The sequence below is a fragment of the Pongo pygmaeus genome, chromosome 21 (assembly GCF_028885625.2).
Source record: "Pongo pygmaeus isolate AG05252 chromosome 21, NHGRI_mPonPyg2-v2.0_pri, whole genome shotgun sequence".
Lineage (NCBI taxonomy): Eukaryota > Metazoa > Chordata > Mammalia > Primates > Hominidae > Pongo > Pongo pygmaeus.
In genome coordinates, this window is record NC_072394.2 from 44,771,660 (window position 1) to 44,791,516 (window position 19,857).

At 44.4% G+C, this 19,857-nt stretch overlaps 1 protein-coding gene across 12 annotated transcripts in view; it reads right to left on the reverse strand.

Moving 5' to 3' along the window:
* PTPRT (protein tyrosine phosphatase receptor type T) overlaps positions 1-19,857 on the reverse strand; it is a 1,135,643-nt gene that overhangs the window by 174,826 nt on the left and 940,960 nt on the right. For 6 of the 12 annotated variants that reach the window (XM_063659593.1, XM_054467374.2, XM_063659592.1 and 3 more), the window contains exon 14: positions 16,320-16,376. The exons of the other annotated variants lie outside the window; for them this stretch is intronic. In XM_063659593.1, coding sequence (XP_063515663.1) covers positions 16,320-16,376 — 57 coding nt within the window. The remainder of the gene's footprint in view (positions 1-16,319; positions 16,377-19,857) is intronic. 12 annotated transcript variants of the gene reach the window in all.

Consider the following 19,857-nt stretch of genomic DNA (forward strand, 5'->3'; position numbering starts at 1 on the left):
CTCTCTGCTGCCTTCTTCCATGCTACCCAGCAACACTCTCAGCTGATTTTCCCCAAGGATTACTGAGACCTAACAAGGGCAGCGCTGCCCTGCTCTACTCTGCACTGGTCAGACCGCTCTGGTGAGTCCTGTCCAGCTGTGAACCCAACCCCTCAATAGGGACCTCCAGAGTGAAGACAGGCCACGAGCCTTGCTACTCAAAAACTGGTCCATTGACCAGAATATTGACAAAACTTCGGAGTTTTTCAAAAATGCAGTATCTTGAGCCCCACCCCAGACCTACTAAATCAGCAGCTGCATTGTAACAAGGTCTCTACATGATTCAGGTACACATTGATTGAGATGCACAATGTTCCAGAGATTATTGACTTTGAAGGTACATCACTCTGAATCAGGATTTTTCATCTTAGGGAAGGGAAGATTCAGATGAGACCTAATTTTTGCCTTTAGATAGATAAAGGGCCATTGTAGAAGATGGAGTAGATTTGGTCCCTTTAATTTCAAAGCTCAGAGCTGTATCATCGGGTGGAAGTGACAGGGGGTAGATTAGGAATCAACACAGGAAACGTTTGAATGTGGAAGAGCTAATCAGCTGAGGCTAAAGCCCAGACCCTTTCAATGCAGCATCATGGTATAGAGAGAGGATGAGGTCATTATGGTTCCAAAGTCCTGCATCAGAGTCAGCCCTTCATTTTACGTGCTTACTCTGTCTCTGTTCTCATCTCCTTGGCTTCCTGGATGCATAACTAAGCCATGAGGACCTCATGTCTACAGGATGTTGACCTTTTTCTCTGATGTCATCTTTTACCTCAACTTGGTTCCCCTTAATTCCAGTAATACTCATACTCTTGGTGAGAGAAATTATCCCTATTGTCTTTAGAGCCATGAGACTCCCATGCAGTCCATTCCCGCCACCTCACCCTGAACCTCCCCATGTTACCCACAAAGGCAGGGGAATGTGTCATCAACAAGGACAAGAGCTGGCTGGAATATCCTGTGCTCCCCATAAAGCAGAAAGGACGACAAGACTTCTTATGCCCCTTTTGATGTGGAGATGCTATGGTTTTATGAGTCTAGTCAAAAGCATCGGGTTTCACGTTGGAAATATGCAAGCTTGCATCTAGATGCCATCACTAATGGGTTATGCGACCTTGGTGAAACCTGTTAACCACAATGTGATTTGATATTCTCATTTATGAAATAATGAGAAAATGCCAAGTTCACACAGGGATTTTCTAAGAATCAAATGTAATAATGGAGGGAAAAATGCTTGATAAACTCCGCCGAACTGTTCACGTATGGGGCACAGTGATGATGTGACCTTAGCACTGGATCCAGGGTAGCACTAGGATTTTTTGTGTCTATGAACTGTAGGTGATAGAGGCTGGGGCAATGCCTCCTTGTAACCTGCTACCTAAGTTCATCCAATCCTCAGGATAAAGGCAGAGCCCCCAGAGTGATTCACATAACTTTCCTCATATAGGCAAGGCCCATATCGGGCTTGCATCTGGATGACTTAATGGCAGCAATAACATAATTTGGCAACAAGGGATTGGCAATTAATGATTAATGATTCATTCTGAAGTGCTCTCACTGGTGACAGGCCCAATTCTAGAGCTTTACTTCGGAGAATTTTCCTTGTAAAGATATGGAGCAAAAATAGAAGTCACAGATAAAGAACATTTAATTGCAATTGATAAAACCAAGTAAATCCCAATGGATGCATAACCCATGCTGGTGATCATTGCTGACGGTAAAGAAAGCAAGCCAGCTCTCAGGGACACTATTCCTAAAAACTGCACTCTTTAAAACACATAGTTGTTTCTCAGCTATCCAAGGGCATATTATCCCCAGTGTGGCTTATCAGAGGCAAATCTTACTTTGCTGGCAGTTTACCCCTGTCTACTGAATGGCTTCTTTTGTTGAAGAGTTTCTCTGTCTTTACTCTGGCTTTGTATGTATCTGGCACCCAGTAGGGAAAACCTTTGAAACCCTGACTCTAAGCTGGTACTTCTATGTCAGGGAAGGTTTTAAGCATTACAGGCATCTCTGATTATGGGGGTTTTGCCAAGAGGAGATAACAGGGAAAAGATGAAGATGCTGGGCAACTTTCTGGCTCTTCTCAAGTCAGGTAAGCACCATATACCTTCTTGATTTCGCTGGAAACAAATTCTCAGAATAGCAGATTATTTTTAAGATAGAATTAAAGTCCAAGACAGAAAAGAAGTTGGCAGGGAAGCATCTGGATACTTCATTAGATTCAAGCCTCTAGACTTTACAAATTGCATCCCAAGGCATTGAGAGTATTTGTAATTGTGATCATGAACTACTTTGGCAGTCTTTGAGAACTGAAATTGTAGCAAACAGGAGGGGTGCGAGAAGCCTGGGGAGAAACAAATGCTGTTGCTGACTTTTTTTAAAAATGAAAAAAATGTGTATTTCAGATACTTTACACTAGTGTGATGTTGATACAGGAAAAAAAATAGACTAGATGATTAAATCAGGTTCCCCCCACCCCCACCCTTACCACTTAAAAAAGGAAGAAATAATCACCAGAAACCAGCACAGCCTCACATCAGACAGCATCCAACCAGGGAAAAGGAAACCACTCCTAACTTTTAAAACAGAGCAAATTTACTAGAGAATTAGTACACAGGGATTAGGAGACAATGGTGGGGAAACTCAGAGGGTGGTAGTATCAGGAAGCCACTACCCAGCCCAGACTGGAGAAACAAAAAGAGGTGGTGGAGTTCTCAAAGCCCATAAGTAAGGATCACCCAACAGAAGTGGAACTCTGGTAGACCCATCTGGAGACCTGAAGCCATGGAGTCGCCGCCAAAGAAGGGGCCCGAGCCCAAGAGACAGAAGGCTCCTCCCTTCCTCTAGCTTTACCATCTCTTATTAAAGTCTCCCATTAGCCAAACCCAGAAGCCAGTAGACATGCGGGTCCCATGCAGGGGTCACCTACATGCCCAGGAGCATAGGGCAACAGTAAAGGATGGATGTGACACCAAAGGGGCCAAGGACAAGCATGGGCTTCTTATAAACAAGTGATGCTAGCCTCACCTCTCTTTGCCACTTTTGAGGGGTGTGTGGACTTGTAAGTCAGAGAGAATGTCCAGTACTGCATCTTGATTTTAGCCAAGTCAAGGCCAACATGGAGAAATTGTGGCTGACTTTCAGGACAGCCAGGTGTGAAACTGAGTTCTTCCAGAAGATGGAAACAGAAGGGTCAAGATATTTGACCACATGCAAAGTACTAACAATGAACAATAAAGAAGTAACACATTTAGGGCTTTTACTACAATCCAGGCTGCTGTTTTAAGCTCTTCACATATATTCTCTCTTTTGATCTTCACAGCCCTATCAATATGGTTTGGATCTGTGTCTGCACCCAAATCTCATGTCAAAATGTAACCTCCAGTGTTGGAGGTGGGGCCTGGTAGGAGGTGGTTGGATCCCTCATGAACGGTTTAGCACCATCCCCTTTGGTACTGTCCTCATGACAGTGAGTGAGTTCTCATGAGATCTGGTCATTTAAAAGCGTGTAGCACCTCCACCACCACGCCCACTACTCTCTCTTGCTCCTGATCCTGCCATGTAAGATGCCTGCTGCCCCTTTGCCTTCTGCTATGATTGGAAGCTTCCTGAGGCCTCCCCAGAAGCAGAAGCTGCTATGCGTCCTCTACAGCCTACAGAACCATGAGCCAATGAAGCCTCTTTTCTTTATAAATTACCCAGTCTTGGGTATTTATAGCAATGTGGGAATGAACTAATATACCTACGAAGCAGGTTCCATCATTATACCTATTTCTGAGATGTGGGAACAGCCTCTGAGAGACGAAGTAATGGTAGCAAGCAGGAGAGCTGGGACATAGGCCCTGGCAGTCTAGCACAGAGTTTATTCTCTTTAACCTATTGTACTACTCTGTCACCTCTCTAATAAATAGGGGGAGAGACCGTTCAGCAGAGAAACGTGTTTGTCTTTTCTCAAATATCTGGAAGAAAGAAGCAGACCTGTATTTAGATCTAGAATCTTCCATTGACCAGCCAGATTAAAATCTCTTTGTATTGATGCCTGTCTCTGCAGGGTTTGCCACCCACTCTATCATGCAGTTCTATTTCATGCATCTTTCTTGAAGATTATCTCCTCTCATTACCTCGCACCCACGTATCCTATTCTAATATCTAAGGGATTGATGAACATGTCATGTGAATCTTGTTACATGAGCCAAATTATACAGACTTTGCTCAAATGATATTTAAACTTGACCTTTTTAACTTAAGTTCCCTCATCCTTTTCACTTTTCTTGTATATCAACCACCACCTCCAAGCCTTTCATATGTTGCAGTTAGTTTTATTATAATCGCTGGGCTTTCTATATAATACCTTTCTTGATATTTAGCAACCAAACCATCCCATATAATTCCATAGGGAGATAAGTTTTGCTCAAATTTAGGTGATTTTTTTCTGCTTTGTCTCCAATATTCTTTCTTTGATCTTGCTGTGACTAATTTTTTTAAATTGCTGACTACCTCCCCATGCCTCAAAGCAATGCCTCCTTCACCAGATCTGGTTGATAATAGAGCACTTGAGAAGGATTATTTCATCATTCTCCTAAGTGACATCACCTAGGATGTTTCTCAAGTAATAAATAAATTGCCTCAATTCATCATGACAGTAATTGCTTTTAGTCACGATTTAACTCAGAGTCAATGTTAAGTAGCTGGAAAACACCACAGAGATGCAGGGTTTTCAAAGATAGCTCTACCCTTGCTGTGGAAAACCATTTAATAAGTACTGTTAAGTGCAAAGAAGATACACATTTCTAATATCCCAGACTCCTCAATATTACCCAGTCAGTCCTAAGAGGTTAGAATTGACTTCATCGCAGCCTATACAACTAAAACTGCTAAATATTGCTGACAGAAGTTGCCCTCGTTTTCGGCCTCTAATGGAGGTTAGCACCCTGTGAAACAGGAATAGCTTTAATTGATTGTTTGAAAGCACTCAGGCCACTCAAATAAATTGTTCCTCAAGTGCAGATTTTGCTTGGTCTCCTGAATCTATGTTTCCAGATAGACCTTGTTTTACACTATAAATGCTCTGTGTAGGTCAAATTCTAGTTCTGTCATGTTACACACACCAGGAAAGATGGCTAAATGAGACTCTGATAGAGAACGTCTTCTGGATGCAAGAAAACTCCTTTATTCTATTAAGAAAGTGTCTTTTGTTATCCATGGAAATAGAGGAAAACAGACTTATTTATGAGCAGTCATGCCCAACTGATGCCAGACACAGTCATTATTGACACACCCCTTCTACGGCATACCCTTTTAAAGGTTTCACCATTGGTGAGCTGGAAATCCATTTATACCTCCCAATGACCTCAACTACTTTCTGTTGTGCCGAGGAGGCCTAACCTGTGAGGGCTGCTAAGACCCAGCTGGGGTAGAGAGAGGATTCAGACTGTGGTAAGACTAAGACCTTAAGCTATGACTAGAGTCAGGTATAAGGTTGTCTAAGAAACCAAGTATCGGGCATACTTTGTAGACTGGTTTAGGTGTCAGACCACAGTCAAGGTTAATGACCAGGATGTGGCTGAGGTAGGGGTCAAAGCTAAAGCAGAGATCAGGAGTCAACTTATGGCTTGGGTTTAGGAGTGTTATGGCAGTCAGTCTGCATCCATGGTGAGGGTCAAACTTGCCCACAAGTGTGGCTTAGACTTTATTCAGAAATAAAATTTAGGCCATGGCCAAGAAAATAACTGGACAAAGCCCAGTGACCTCCACATGGACTATATCCATTACCTTGGTCTCATTAGCATCAGTTCAACCCTTGGCTTCATAGGAATAGTCCTGGACATTGCCTAACCTGAGTGGTGCTAGGATTATGATGATGACAGTGGCTATAGCAAGGTGCTGAGCATGGAAGGTAATTAGACAACACTACTGTCTTGGAACTCACTACTTACGGGGAGAGGAAAGTGCAAACTAAAAATCAGAGCTGAGCGATGGGCACCAATGCAGAAGTGTGTACAGGAAAGGGCATGCCCAACTCTGCTTAGACAAAACTAGACTACAAACTTGATTTCCACATGTCATCCATGGTGTGGGACACATCAGGGCATTCCTGTGACCACTCAGTGGTCTTCTCTTTTCCCTCCCCACCTTGACTCCCTGTGGTCCAGACTGCCCTGCTGATGCGGATGAAGAGGCTGAGTCATCTCAGCGCTGACAGTACTGGCTCCTTGCTTGTAGAATCTGTGCTTTGAGCCTGGAGCTCAGGAGGCTCAAAGCCGCTTAGCTGCTGCAGACAGGAGCACCCACGGCCTGCACTGGGGATTAAGGGTTTAGTCTAAAAAGCAAATGTAAGAAGAAGAACACATACTCTTTAGGATGCCCTGCACCAAAGTGATAGTCCCTTTAGAGTTCTTCAGGCAGCCGGTATGAGAGAGCTGTGGTCACACTGAACTGACTGTAATTCTTCCTGTGAAGCTCAGAGCAGTCCCAGGGCAGCAATGGGACAAGGAGAGGCTTCTCAGGAGCAGCCAGTGTAGAGCCAAGTACAAAAGCCAATCAGGGACAGTCGGCAGGTCATGTAATTCCGGGACACTGAGAACAGGTTACCACAGCCTGGCTTGTGAAGCAAAGCCCAGGCCAGGGCATGACCAGCAGCAGATGCTGAGAGTATTCAAAGGGAGAAGCAGAAACCAAACCAAGAAAGGAAGGGTTAGAGCCACACAGTGGAGACCTGTCTGGGCCAAATGTAGAATATAGTCAACAAGGGGACCTCACAGGGGAGATGGGGTGAGCCAAAGGGATTCTCTGGATGGCAGCTCTTGGCCAAGGTTTTCTTCAGGTCTGTCCACTTTAAAGGCACAGCCCTTAAAGCTCAACCACTGCCCACTGGCCAGTGCTCAGGATCACTGCATTTCTAAGTGCATTCATTCTCCAGGGCTGTTATTACAAATAACCACAACCCAAGTGGTTTAAGGACAGAAATTTATTCCCTCACAATTCTGGAATCCAGCAGTCCCAAATCAAGGTGACAGCATGGCCATGCTCCTTCTGAGACTGTGGTAGAACTCTTCTTTGCTTCTTCTTAGCTTCTGCTAGTGGTTGGAAATGCTTGGCGTTCTTTGGTTTATAGATGCATCACTCCAATCTCTGACCCTGTTGTCAATGCCTTTCTCTCTATGAGTCTGTCTTTACATGATGTTTTTCTCTTCTTGTAAGGACACCAGGCATATTGGATTAGGGTCCACCCTTCTGACTTTATCTAAACTAATTACATTTGCAAAGATACTGTTTTCAAATAAGGTTCCACTCACAGGTACTGGGGTTATTACTTCAACATATCTCTTTGGGGAGCACAATTCAACTTCTAAGACCAGGTGAAGTTGAGTCATGACCCACACAGCCTGGGGATGGACTACAAGCAGGAGCAGGAGCTTAGCGTTTCACTAAATGAAATGCAAACTCTAACAGGGTTCACAGCCAAATGGACAGGCAGCATGTGGGAAGAGGAATGGGGGCTCCTGCTTGGTTGTGGACTGAGCAGAACACAAGGCTTCTGGAAGGATAATATGTCTCAGCTTCCTTTGTCTGAACTGCATAGCAGGGTGCACCAGAGGCCGAGGTTTCCCTAGGCTCATACTCAGAAACATAATTCAATTCTTTCCAACCAACTCTGGCCAAATTGATCCCCTAAGGGGTGACTGTATTACCTGACTTAGAGGGGCAAGAAAGGGGAGGAGAAGCAAAGATCTGCCCATCTGGGGCAGCTTTGTCCAGATTACGCGTCTGCAACATGCAGCTTGCAGCTAGCATCAGAGTGCCTGGAAAGGAGAGAAGGGGCACGGGAGGAAGCAGGCAATCTATAGGAAGGATTAGTGGAAGCATGAGCAGGATCAGACAGAGGAGCCAGTAAACACGCAGCACAGAATTTCAGATTAGTGCAACTAACCCGTGCAATGGTAATAAAATGAGCAGCAGCAAGCACGGAATCGATTGTTGAGATTCCAGCCAAATCCACCATGAACATATTTTCTTTCTTCTAGCCTTTGCCCCTTTGCTTTTGAAAGTAGAAACACTGAATCACTGTGTTCTGTATTAAAAGCTGATCTGTTCCCCTCCCCAAAGGATGGATGGAAAAGCAGGTCTGCTCTTAGTGAGAGGTAAGGAGAGTAGAAGAAGTGGCCAGTGTGGTTGTAGCAGATGTCACTTGCCACACTGGCAGTTAGAGTCCTAAGACAGGGTCTTCCCTATGACTGCCCACAATTCCTGCCCCCAGCCCGACCTCTTTTGGGCCGACACCATGCGATCCCAGGTGAGACACCGGGCTCAGCAAGACCAGCCCCAGCAGATTTGGGGGAGCTCCAGACAAGGGCTCTGAAGACTCAGTCTCCAGGAAGCTTGGCAGGTGAGTCTGCATGGAGTTCAAATACTGGACTGAAAATTAGTGACTCACAATTAGCCTAACAAAATGGTAGACGGTGAGTAGAGTGAGGTGCTTGAACCATCACAGGCTGGAGGCAGAAGTGGGGATGGGGGTGAGTATACCATGCCTGGCACATGCTCCATCAATGTCAGCCATCTGCTGATTTATTAAATCATTCATGCATGGGGCCAAATGAATGAGCACTACAATGTGTGCTAGGCACAGGGAAAGAGTTGATAGAAATCAAACAGCTCCAACAAAACATGCTTATACCTTGAATGTATGCCACGTTCAATAGAAAATTTTGCTTAGGGTGGGGGAGGGGGTTGCAGTTCTTTGTGCCAACTGGCCCAGCCAGTTGACTATCTCTGCATGCAATCTGGAGATAATGGGGGCCAGCAAAGGTTTTGCAGAGATGAAACTGTCTGAACTTGATCCTAGAGGATGAATAAGGCAAACCATAGAGGGAGAACATCTCAGCAGAGAGAGGAGAGTGTGAGAAGTCAAGTACCACTCACATGATCAGTTTGAATGGGTTACAGGATGCTGAGGAGGAAATAAAATTGGAGAGATAAAAAAGGGATAGGGACTAGGTGGTAAATGGCCTTTGATTCAGGCTAGTTATCCCAAAGCACAAGGGGAGCCCTGGGAGCATTTTAATCAGGATTAGACTCTTTCTTTCTTTTTTTTTTTTTTTTTTTTTGAGACTGGGTCTTGCTTTGTCACCCAGACTGGAGTGCAGTGGCATGAACATGGCTCACTTTAGCCTCAACCTCCTGGGCTCAAGTGATCTTCCCACCCCAGTTAGGGCCACAGGCATGCGCTGCCATGCCTGGCTATTTTTTTTTTTTTTTTTTTTGAGACGGAATCTTGCTCTGTCACCCAGGGTGGAGTGCAGTGGCGTGATCTCGGCTCACTGCAACCTCCACCTCCCGGGTTCAAGTGATTCTCCTGCCTCAGCCTCCTGAGTACATGGAATTACAGGTGCGTGCCACCACACCTGGCTAACTTTTGTATTTTTAGTAGAGACGGGGTTTCACCATGTTGGTCAGGCTGGTCTAGAACTCCTGACCTCATGATCCACCCACCTTGGCCTCCCAAAGGGCTGGGATTATAGACATGAGCCACTGCACCTGGCCTTTTTTTTTTTTGTTAACTTTACTTTTGTAGAGACATGGTCTCACTGTATTGCCTAGGCTGATCTCGAACTCTTGGGCTCAAACAATTCACTGACCTCAGCCTCCCAAAGTGCTGGGATTATAGGTGTGAACCACCATACCTGGCCTGAATCATACTCTTATTTTTAGATGATCACTCTGGCTTCAGTGGGGAATAAATATTGGAAGGGGATTGATGTAAAGACATGGGGACCCCAATTTGGAATCTGTGACACTAACCTTATTCATGAGTCCCAGACATGAGTTGTAGCAGTGAGGAAGAAGGAGACAGAGATTCAGGAGAGATTTCAGAGGCAGTATCTGTCAGATTTAGTGATAAATTGGATACTGAAGATGAGGAAAAAGAGAAGGCAAGGATGATGCTTGGCTTCTGAATCTGAGTTTAATGGCAGTTTGAGTGGAAGACTGGAGACTGATTTCTCCTTGCTTTAAGGAGAATATCCCAGGAAAGAAAAAGGTGCAGTGAGAGCCTCAGTCATATATGCTCCCTGATTAGACATTTGTTTTGAAGAAGCACAAACATTAACAATCATCTCCTACAGAACACCCTACAGGGATGTGACAACCCTCTTCTGCATTAAGTCTTTTGATTCAGTGAGGAGACTGGCAACAGAAAATGGCAGCTCGAATGATGTATCAATAGCCTTGTGTCTGTCAAGCTTTGAGCATCTGTTCTAAGACATTGATAAGGACCGTATCCTAATGCACTTGATCCAAGGCTCGTCTCCTCCCCCATTCTGTAGTGTCAGCCTTATAGCCATATGAGTAGTTGCCCAGAAGAGCTGAGGAGGGTCCTCTGCAATGATCAGCCTGGCTCCTGGATGTCACCTGCCCTCGTGGCCTCCAGCTGTAGCTCTTCCCCTAGTCTTCTGGCACAGCCATGACCTTTGTGCACTCCAGAACCAACCAAAGCACTGGTCAAGGGGAACTAGAGGATGCCCAGGTCAAAGGTTCAGGGATGTCCACATCCTTTCACCCATCTCAGCTCTCAGTCTTGCTCTTGCCTTGGGTCATTGCAGGAGCTGGGGTTGCTGTGCTGCTGTGTCCAGCCATGCACCTTATATCCTAAAGCTTTGATGAGCCCTGATTCATGACTTCTATTTGGCACTTCAGGTGCCCCAGGCCTGAGGCCCTGATGGGCTCTTACCTATTTCCTCCACCACTCACGTTTCTCAGAAACCACAGTTCTGGCCCAGTCACCAGTCACAGTCTGTTCCAGATTCAGTCTGCCTGAATCTTACCAATGGTCAGCTTGCCTGCTGCTCACTCGCTGGACCTCAATTTCCTCATCTGTAAGATGGGTTTAGGATCATTATAATGATGGCACAAGTCTAAGATAATGAAGTTTCTTATCTCATGATTCTTCTCAATAACTGGTCATTGTTAGTATTTCCATTTTGCAGATAAGAAAATGGGGAACTTTGGGGCTCAAAGCCTCTCAGATAGTAAATTATGTGGCTTCTGAGACTGTCCTGAAGCATCCTGCCATGGTATTTCCCAATGTTGGCTCAGAATAGGTGTTCTCTAATGTCTATGGGCACAGAGCATGAAGACTATGATTACAGACTGTCTTGAGAGACCTGGGTTTGAATTCTAGTTTCATCATTTCAGAGTTGAGTGATGTTTAATCATCTGACCCTCAGTTTCCTCATCTGTAAACTGTGACTACTAACAGTACTCTATGTGGCAGAGTTGCCGGGAAGTTTAAATGAGTTAATGATGTGAAACTCAGCACATTCCATAGCATGTAGGAAGTATGTAACATACTTGCTGTTATATTTTTCTTTTCATCATCTTATTGGACATTCCCAATGCTTTGTCCCCCAGAGCTGCTCCCTCTCTCCTGACAGGCTGTGCCCCTGCCTCTGCTGCCTGTCTTTGCCTCTCTCCATGAAGCATTTTCCCCTCATGGTGGCTGTTCAGGTTGGAGCTTCACCCGGTTCTCCTGCCTCTGGTTCCTGTTCTCACACCATCTGTCAACCCCTTCCACTGGGCACATGCTCCCTTGGAGGGTCACTGAAGCCTCAGGGTGTCCAAGCTCACAGGGCCCAGGGCATGACCCTAGGGAGACTGCTGCCTTGCTTCATCATCTTCTCTTGGCCCACATAGCTTTCTCCCAAAGGCTCAAACTCCTTCTGCCTGGGTCCGAGTAGAGCTGCCCCTGGGAAAGTTGCTTTAAGGACAGTTGCTAAGAACTCCCAGAGAGTGTATGATGACCTGAATCCTGTCACTGCGCCAAGGCCATGATTTAAAGAATTTCCAGGGAAATAATAAGACAGAGTTTTAACATGAGGTACACAGGAAATAAAGGAATAATAAGGGAGGTTGTATCCAATATCGTCTCAAACCTGGAGCTGGGTTACGAGTGCATCCATTTCTTCTGTTGACCCTCACCATGATTAGGCCTGGCTGTACAGGGACTCAACTGTACTATTTCATAAATGAAGAAGGTGAAGCTCAGAAAGGCAAAAGGCTGAGTGATTGGCTCAAGGTCCCCAGTTTTAAGGAATGGAGTTTGGGCTCCAGATGAGGGCTTGTCCCACAGCTCTTTTCTCTGTAGAAAATTGACAATGGGCAAGGGGCATGGCCAAGACAATGAAGTCAGATCTGCCCCTGGGGATGACCTTTAGTACAGCTACTCTGGCCTCCAGACTGGACACTGTCAGTCTCCTCTTAGGCTCAGAGGTCCAGGCCACCCACTTAAGGCCTGGCTGAACTGCAGGAGGGATATGAAAAGAGGCCTTCTTTCTGCACTGGTGGTCCTGGGGAAGACTCAGTTCTCTTAATGTTAATTAACTGGTTACTTCTCTACTGCAGCCTCCAGTCAGCTCACTGCAGAAAAGTGCCTAATCCTGGCCAGAAGAGGATTTTACCTTATTTCTCTCAATATAAACATCCCTGACCTCTACCCACTAGGTGACTATAGCCCCTCACACCCAGCTGTGACAACCAAATACATCTCCAGATTTTGCCAAACGTCACCTAGCCCTAGAGAGCAACAAGGAGTAAAAGGAACTCAATATTTACTGAGCCTTTTCTCTACACATACATTTCTATTCACCAACTAGGGACAAAGATGACCTTAGATGTGTTACCTCTAGATCTGCACTGCCCACAGTGGTAGTCACCAAGCCGTGTACTTAGAGCACTTCAAGTACTTAGAGCACTTGAAAAGTGGCTGGTGTAACTGAGGAACTGAATTTAAAAATTTATTTTATTGAAGTGTTCTATGTGTAAAATACACACCAAGGACTTAGAACAAAAAAAGAATGTAAAATATTCTTTCATCTGTTGTTTTCTTTAATTTTGTTGCATATTGTAATAATAGTATTTTGGATATACCAGATGATTGTGAACTTAAGATAGGTGGGCTTAAGATTCTTTGACTTTACAATGCTGCTGGGAAAGTGATACCTATTCAGCAGAGACTGTACTTTAAGTACCAGTGCAAACATTCTGCTTTTCACTTTCAGAACAGTATTCCATAAATTACATCAGATACTCAACACTTTAATATAAAATAGGCTTTGTGTTAAATGATTTTGCCCAACTTCAGGCTAATGTAAGTGTGTTGAGCATGGCACATTTAAAGTAGGCTAGGTTAAGCTATGATGTTCCGTAGGTTAATTGTATTAAATGCATTTCAACTTACAACATTTTCAACTTATGATACATTTATTGGGACATAACCCCATCATAAGTTGAGGAGCATCTGTATTGAGTTAGATACATTATATTATTAAAATTAACTTCACCTGTTTCTTTTTACTTTTCTCATGTGACTCTAAGAAATTTAAGATTACATACAATATTCAAATTCTATTGCTATTAAACAGTACGGCTCTGGAGGTTTATAACAGAGGATGATTTTTGTCTCCATGGCACATTTGGGAATGTCTGGAGATGTATTTGGTTGTTACAATTGGGGTTGACATGCTGCTGGCATCTAGTGGAGAGAGGCAGGGATGCTGCTAAGCATCCTACAGTGCACAGGACAGCCCCCCCGCCACTGGCCCCCAACAAAGAACTATCTGGCCCCAGACATCAATGGTGCTGGGGTTGAGCAATCTTGCCATAGAGAATGAATTCCTTGAAGGATTAGCCAATAAATCAGGAAGACCTGAAGAACTAATTGGACCTAGATGGGCAAAGAAGTTAAAGCTTTTATTGCACTTAGTTCTCATGATTAACTATGACTGTGGTTATTCATATTTCAATTTCTCCAAGTAAAAATAATGAAGTCTGGAAAAGAAAAATAAATTATCCAGGATCACCAGCCCAGAAGGTGGCATTGCTGAGAGCTGAACTCAGCCTCCACTCACTCCGAATGCCGGCCTGTCCCTGCTACATAATGTGGTCCCACAGCTCTCTGAGTTGGTGCTGATATGAAAAGAGGCTCCTGTGCTTAAAGTCTAATATCCCCATCACTCAGACCCAGACAGTTATTATTTACATCAGCCATTATTGCTACCAGGGGACGAACATTAACAAAAACACCCTTTGAAAGGGATGGCACTCACAGGCACCTCACCCATCAAATGAGGTTGAGAAACATGTGGAAATAAATGGATCACAATGAAATAAACCTGTCAGAGGAGGAACATTCAGACGCCTTAGAAGACAAGAGGTAAGAACAAAAGCACCTGATATGGGATTGGCTCTGTTTAAAGAAAATATTATCTGACTGCTGGACTTGAATACAGCCTAGAGAACAATGGCCCAGCAGAAACACAGCAGCTCGCACACACTCTGGAGAAGTATTGTTTCTCTGTAAATTGGTGGTGTGCACAGTGACGAGAGTCACTTTTCTCCCACTGTCCACCTGCAACTCCCACCTCCCTTTGGGAAGGGCCTCTGATAAGGTAGCGCTGGGGACTGATTTCAGTAAAGACCTACTATGTGCTGCGACTGCACACAACATTCCTAGCGTTTTCTAATGGAATTTTTAATATGACTGCATGAAGCACATATGATAATTCGTTTTGCACGTGAAATAAGGCTATGCAACTTGCTTAAGGTAATCTAACAGGGAGTGGCTGAGATGAAATTTCTGTGGTGTTGGCAGTGACACACTGGAGTACAGGTGTCCATGGCAGTACAAAGGCAGAGACAAAACTTGCCCATAATGGATGCTGTTTAGGCTCAGCCCCAATCTCCTTTACTGGGTGGGTGTGACTACTCTCCAGCTGCTGTGGGTTCTGGCAGCAAATGGCTCACAAATACCTCCCTTCCTAGAGAAGTACCATTAGGCAAAAGTGAACCACTTCCCCAGGAGGTCATGCATTCCCATGGCAGCCCACAGCCAGTCGCTGACCAACACCATGGTACAAATATTGGCCCCCTTGCCTCAAGGTGGGACCAACTCTTTAGTACATTTCCTACTCCAGACCTCCCCTTTACCCAGGGCTCAGGCAGTTGCAGGTCTCCACATCCTCCCTTAGCTTTGTTCTCTGCCATATCTCATCTTCCTCCCTTTCTTCTGAGAACACTCTGCAATGAATAATTTGCACAAGAATCTCCATCTCAGTCTCAGTGTCCAGGGAACTCAACCTAAGACATTCACTAGCAGTGATGTCTCTGAGTTTGGGAAAGGGGGTGGACAGGAGTGAACTGTGAAGGTACTGGATGCCCAGACTCATGTCATCACTGCCTGCTGCACCTCTTTCTCCACCATGATAAACTGACTATTCAGGGATTAGTATACCAGAGACCATTATCTGGGCAAGGACTTTGAGAGAGGCGATAGTTAAAGGTATGAAATCTCCAAGAAACTTCCCATTGACTAAAAAGGGACCCTGCAATAAAGAGGTCTCTAGGTCAGCAGATTGTCTTTTGAGCCCCACGATGGACATCAACCTCTGACATGAGTGGGCTCTGCGTCCTTTGAAGAATGGCACACATTTATGTGAAATGAGCTCCACCTATGGTATACTTGAGGAAAGGAGCTGGTATTTACTTCAAACAAATATAGACTCTGGACTGGGCGTACCCATGGCAGCTCCTTTGACATTTATTATCTTGTTTAGTCTCAGAGGCCTCTGCATGTGTACAGTCTACAATGTAAATGGTGCCCCATAAGGGGTAGGTGGGATTATTCCTTTTAACAGATAGGAAAAGTCAGGCTGATCATGGTATGGGTAAATTGTCAGGACAAATGGTAGACCTGATCATAGTGAGAGCTTCTCATTTCCTAAGCACAGAATTGTTACGTCAACTTTTTTCCCAAACCTAGATCACAGCTCAGCTGTCGCTTCCCCTGTGAAGCACTCCCTTGGCTGCACATGGGTTTGTTTATTTTGAATACCATGTACCTTTCCTTTGTAACACCACTCGAAGTGGCAAATTTATTTGTGTAGTTTTTGGACCAGTGACTGTTTCTTCTCCTGGAAAGGCACTGGAACATATCTTCTTTTGCTCATCATTGTACATCTCCGTGCCTAGAACAGTGCCTGGCACCCAGTAGGTACTTAGTAAGCATTAGTAGAAGGAATGAACAGGTGAATGGATAGATGAGTGTATGCATAGAGGGATGGATGGATGGGTGGATGAATGAATGTGTGGGTTGATGGGTGAATGGGTGGAGGGGTGGGTGGGAGGGGTGGAGGGACTGCTGGTTCCTCTCTGGTGCACCTGGCCTGGAGGACCCACTGATCGTGGGCAACTCTCCCCTCCCACCCGCCCAGGGCTCTGGTGATCACCTGTGGTGAGGAGGCAGAGTGGAGTCCCCGGGGTCACCTGGGCGCTGCCCATTGGTGCTGACCACAAGGAAGCCAGTCCCCAGGCAGCATGCAGAAGAGAAGGAGAGAAAGAAACACACATGAAAACGTGCGGCACGGTGAACAAAACTGCAATTCTTGTGGCTCTGAAGAGCTCACACTAAATAGCAAAAGAACATCATGATTTAACAAAACAGGGCCTGAAATAGATTTTTAAAAAATGAAACAAGAGTAAGAGGCACCACTTATCAAGCACCCACGACATGCCAGGTACTTTTCTGGGTGCCTCACATATAATGTTTCTAAGACTTAGAATAACCCAGAAAGGTCAGTATGATTATAAATAAATCTGTCATTTTTCCACCGAAACTACTTCTCCGTTAGACTTCCCTTTCTGCATAAATGGTGCCACCATCCATGTAGCTTCTCAGTCTAGACACACGGGAGCCCTCCTTTTTTCTGATGTCCCTCTTAAAATCAATCACCATGCTTTATTAATTCTACCCCAGAAAAGCTCTTGAAGCTGCTTCCTTCTCTTTAATTTCATTCTCAAGCTGCTTCCTTCTCTTTAATTTCATTCTCACTTTGTTCAAGTCACCCTTGTGTTTCACATGGATTATTTAAGCAGCCTCCCGTCTGGTCTCTCTGCCTCCAGTCTTGTTACCCTTCAGTCTTACTCTCCATCCTTCAGTTGAAATACATCAGTGCTGCCTCGTTGTCCCCAAGGTAAACTTCAAACCACCTCACTCAGCTCACAGGCCCTCCATGATGAATCTCCTGCCCCCACCCCCCCGGTCTTGTCTCTCTCCACAACCACTGCCCACCCTGTCCCAAGCATGATAACAGCTTTCCATTATCAACAGCCCTCCACCTTCTTGTATGTAAGCCTTCCTTAGGTGAGTCACTTTGCATGGGATATACTCCCTCCTGCTCCTTCACCTGGCTGATAACTGCTCATCGATCAGGTGTCAGTTTATAACCTGTTACCTCTAGGGAGTCTTTAGTACATCAGTGAATCTGGGACAGATGCCCCTTCTTGTCTTCCCATAACACCCTCATCTTCCCTTCTTATTGCAATAATATCACCGTATTAGAAGTGGATGCCTTCTCTTAAATCTGTAGTCTCCTTGAAAGCAGACACGGTGTCTCATTTACTAGTGTACTCATGTGGCCTTGCATTGTGCCTGACACATAGTAGGTACTCAGTGAATATTTGTTGAATAAATGAAGAATGAATGAAGAAACATTGAATCATAGAATTTGTAAAACTTGTTCAAGGTCACAAACTGGTAAAGGTTGTATTCAAACCCTGGTTTGTCTGGCTTTAATGTTCCTATCCTTTCAAATCCACCCCTCACCTCTCTAAAGAAAAACATACAAAAGGTTGAAAGGTGTTTTAGGCTTGTCCAGGGACTGCAGCTTTCTCCAGTGATCCATCAACAAAACTGCAGGAAGTTCTTATGCAAAATTGAGAAGATAGAGTATTCCAGACCAACTGATAAACAAAAAATACATAATTTCAAAAATAACACAGATGGCAAACTTGATCAACAGCCATGAAATACTATAAAATTTAACCACCAGTAAATAGTAATCATAATACTTCTCCCTTAAAAATATGAAAAGTTTTGCTATTTTAAAAGCACAATCTAAGTCAGGGGTCAGCAAACTATGACTTGTGGGCCAAATCTGGCCCCCCACTCCCTGTTTTCTGTGCAGTCATGAGCTATAAATGCTTTTTACATTTTTCTAATGGTGGGGAAAAAAATGAAAGAGGAGTAATATTTTGTGACACATGGAAATTATATAAAATGCAAATTTCAGTGTCCATAAACAAAGTTTTATTGGAACACAGCTGCACTCATTATTATACATATTCTTATACGTATGGTTGCTTTGGAGCTACAATGACAAACTTTAGTAGTTGTGACAGAGACCATAAGGCCTGCAAAGCTGAAAATATTTACTATCTGTCCTTTTACAGAGGAGTTTGCTAACTCCTGTTCTAAGTAGCTATTTTTTAGGGGTTTTTTTTTAACCCCAATGCTCTCAGGTAGGCAAGACAAAGACTGTCGCCCTCACATGTCAGCAAAAGAAATGCAAGGCTTGAGAGAAGAGATGACTTACATGTTCCCACTTGGCCCCCTTTAGCAGCCTCTTAACTGCTCTCCCATTCTGTAGCCTTCTCCCTGCCTTAGTCTTCCTTCTCTGATTCATTTTCTAAACTATAACTAGGGTGTCCTTCCCCAAAAAGGAAGTCTGCTTAAGTACCTCCAGGGGCTCCACTATCTAAGGACAATGCTTTTATATGTGCGCGCATGTGTGCGCACACACACACACAGACACACACACACACACAGTGGGGCTACACAGAGTCCTGAGTGGCCCCTGATCACTCCTAACCTCATCTGGTCACACTGGCCTGCTAGCCATCATTCCTTTGCCTTGTCCCATTTAAATTCAGTGGCATGCTCGCTTGCCTTCAGTGATTTGCATACCTACTCCCTTGGCTTGAAGACTTTCTTGACTTACTTTCCAACCTTGTTCAACATGATAATTGTCACTCTTCTTTCAAACCTTATCTTAGTGATCACACATTCTGAAATAGCATACCCTAAGTTGATTTATGTCTCCCTTCTTGCCCACCAGTGACATCCTGATTTTGCCTTGACCACAGCCCTTATTGGACTTATATTTATTCGTTGCCTCTCCCATGAACTACTATTTGTTGAGTGTTTCTTACAAGCCAGGTATTATATTAAGTACTTTTGATATATTTGCTCATGAAATTCTTACATTAGCCCTGTGAAGTAAGTGGTATTACTTATTTATTTATTTTTGAGATGGAGTTTCACTCTTGTTGCCCAGGCTGGAGTGCAATGGCGTGATCTTGGCTCACTGCAACCTTCACCTCCCGGGTTCAAGCGATTCTCCTGCCTCAGCCTCCTGAGTAACTGGGATTACAGGCATGCGCCACCATGCCAAGCTAATTTTGTATTTTTAGTGGAGATGGGGTTTCTCCATGTTGGCCAGGCTGTTCTCGAACTCCCGTCCTCAGGTGATCCACCCGCCTCGGCCTCCCAAAGTGCTGGAATTACAGGTGTGAGCCACCGCACCCAGCCATAAGTGGCGTTATTGTCATTGGTTTATAGATGGGGAAACAGAAACACAGAATAGTTTAGTACCTTTTCCTACCTAGAATCAAAGACCATCCAAATCTAAAGATGATGTTTTTAACCACTAGGGAATGTGGGATTACATATCAATACTAAGTTGTACTCAATAAATGCTTACTGAAAAGTAAATGAATACATGAAAGTCTGATTCAGTATTTTTCACTCACTAGCTGTGTCATTTGGAAAATTACATACATTTCTAAATTTTAGTTTCTCCACTTATAAAGTGGAGGTAATAATTATTTCATGAAGTCATTTTGAGGATCAAATGGAAAAGAGTTAAAGCCTTAGTTGGGTTGGTGGGCCTAGAGGAGGTACCTCCCCACTCCATCCTCCAGGTCTGC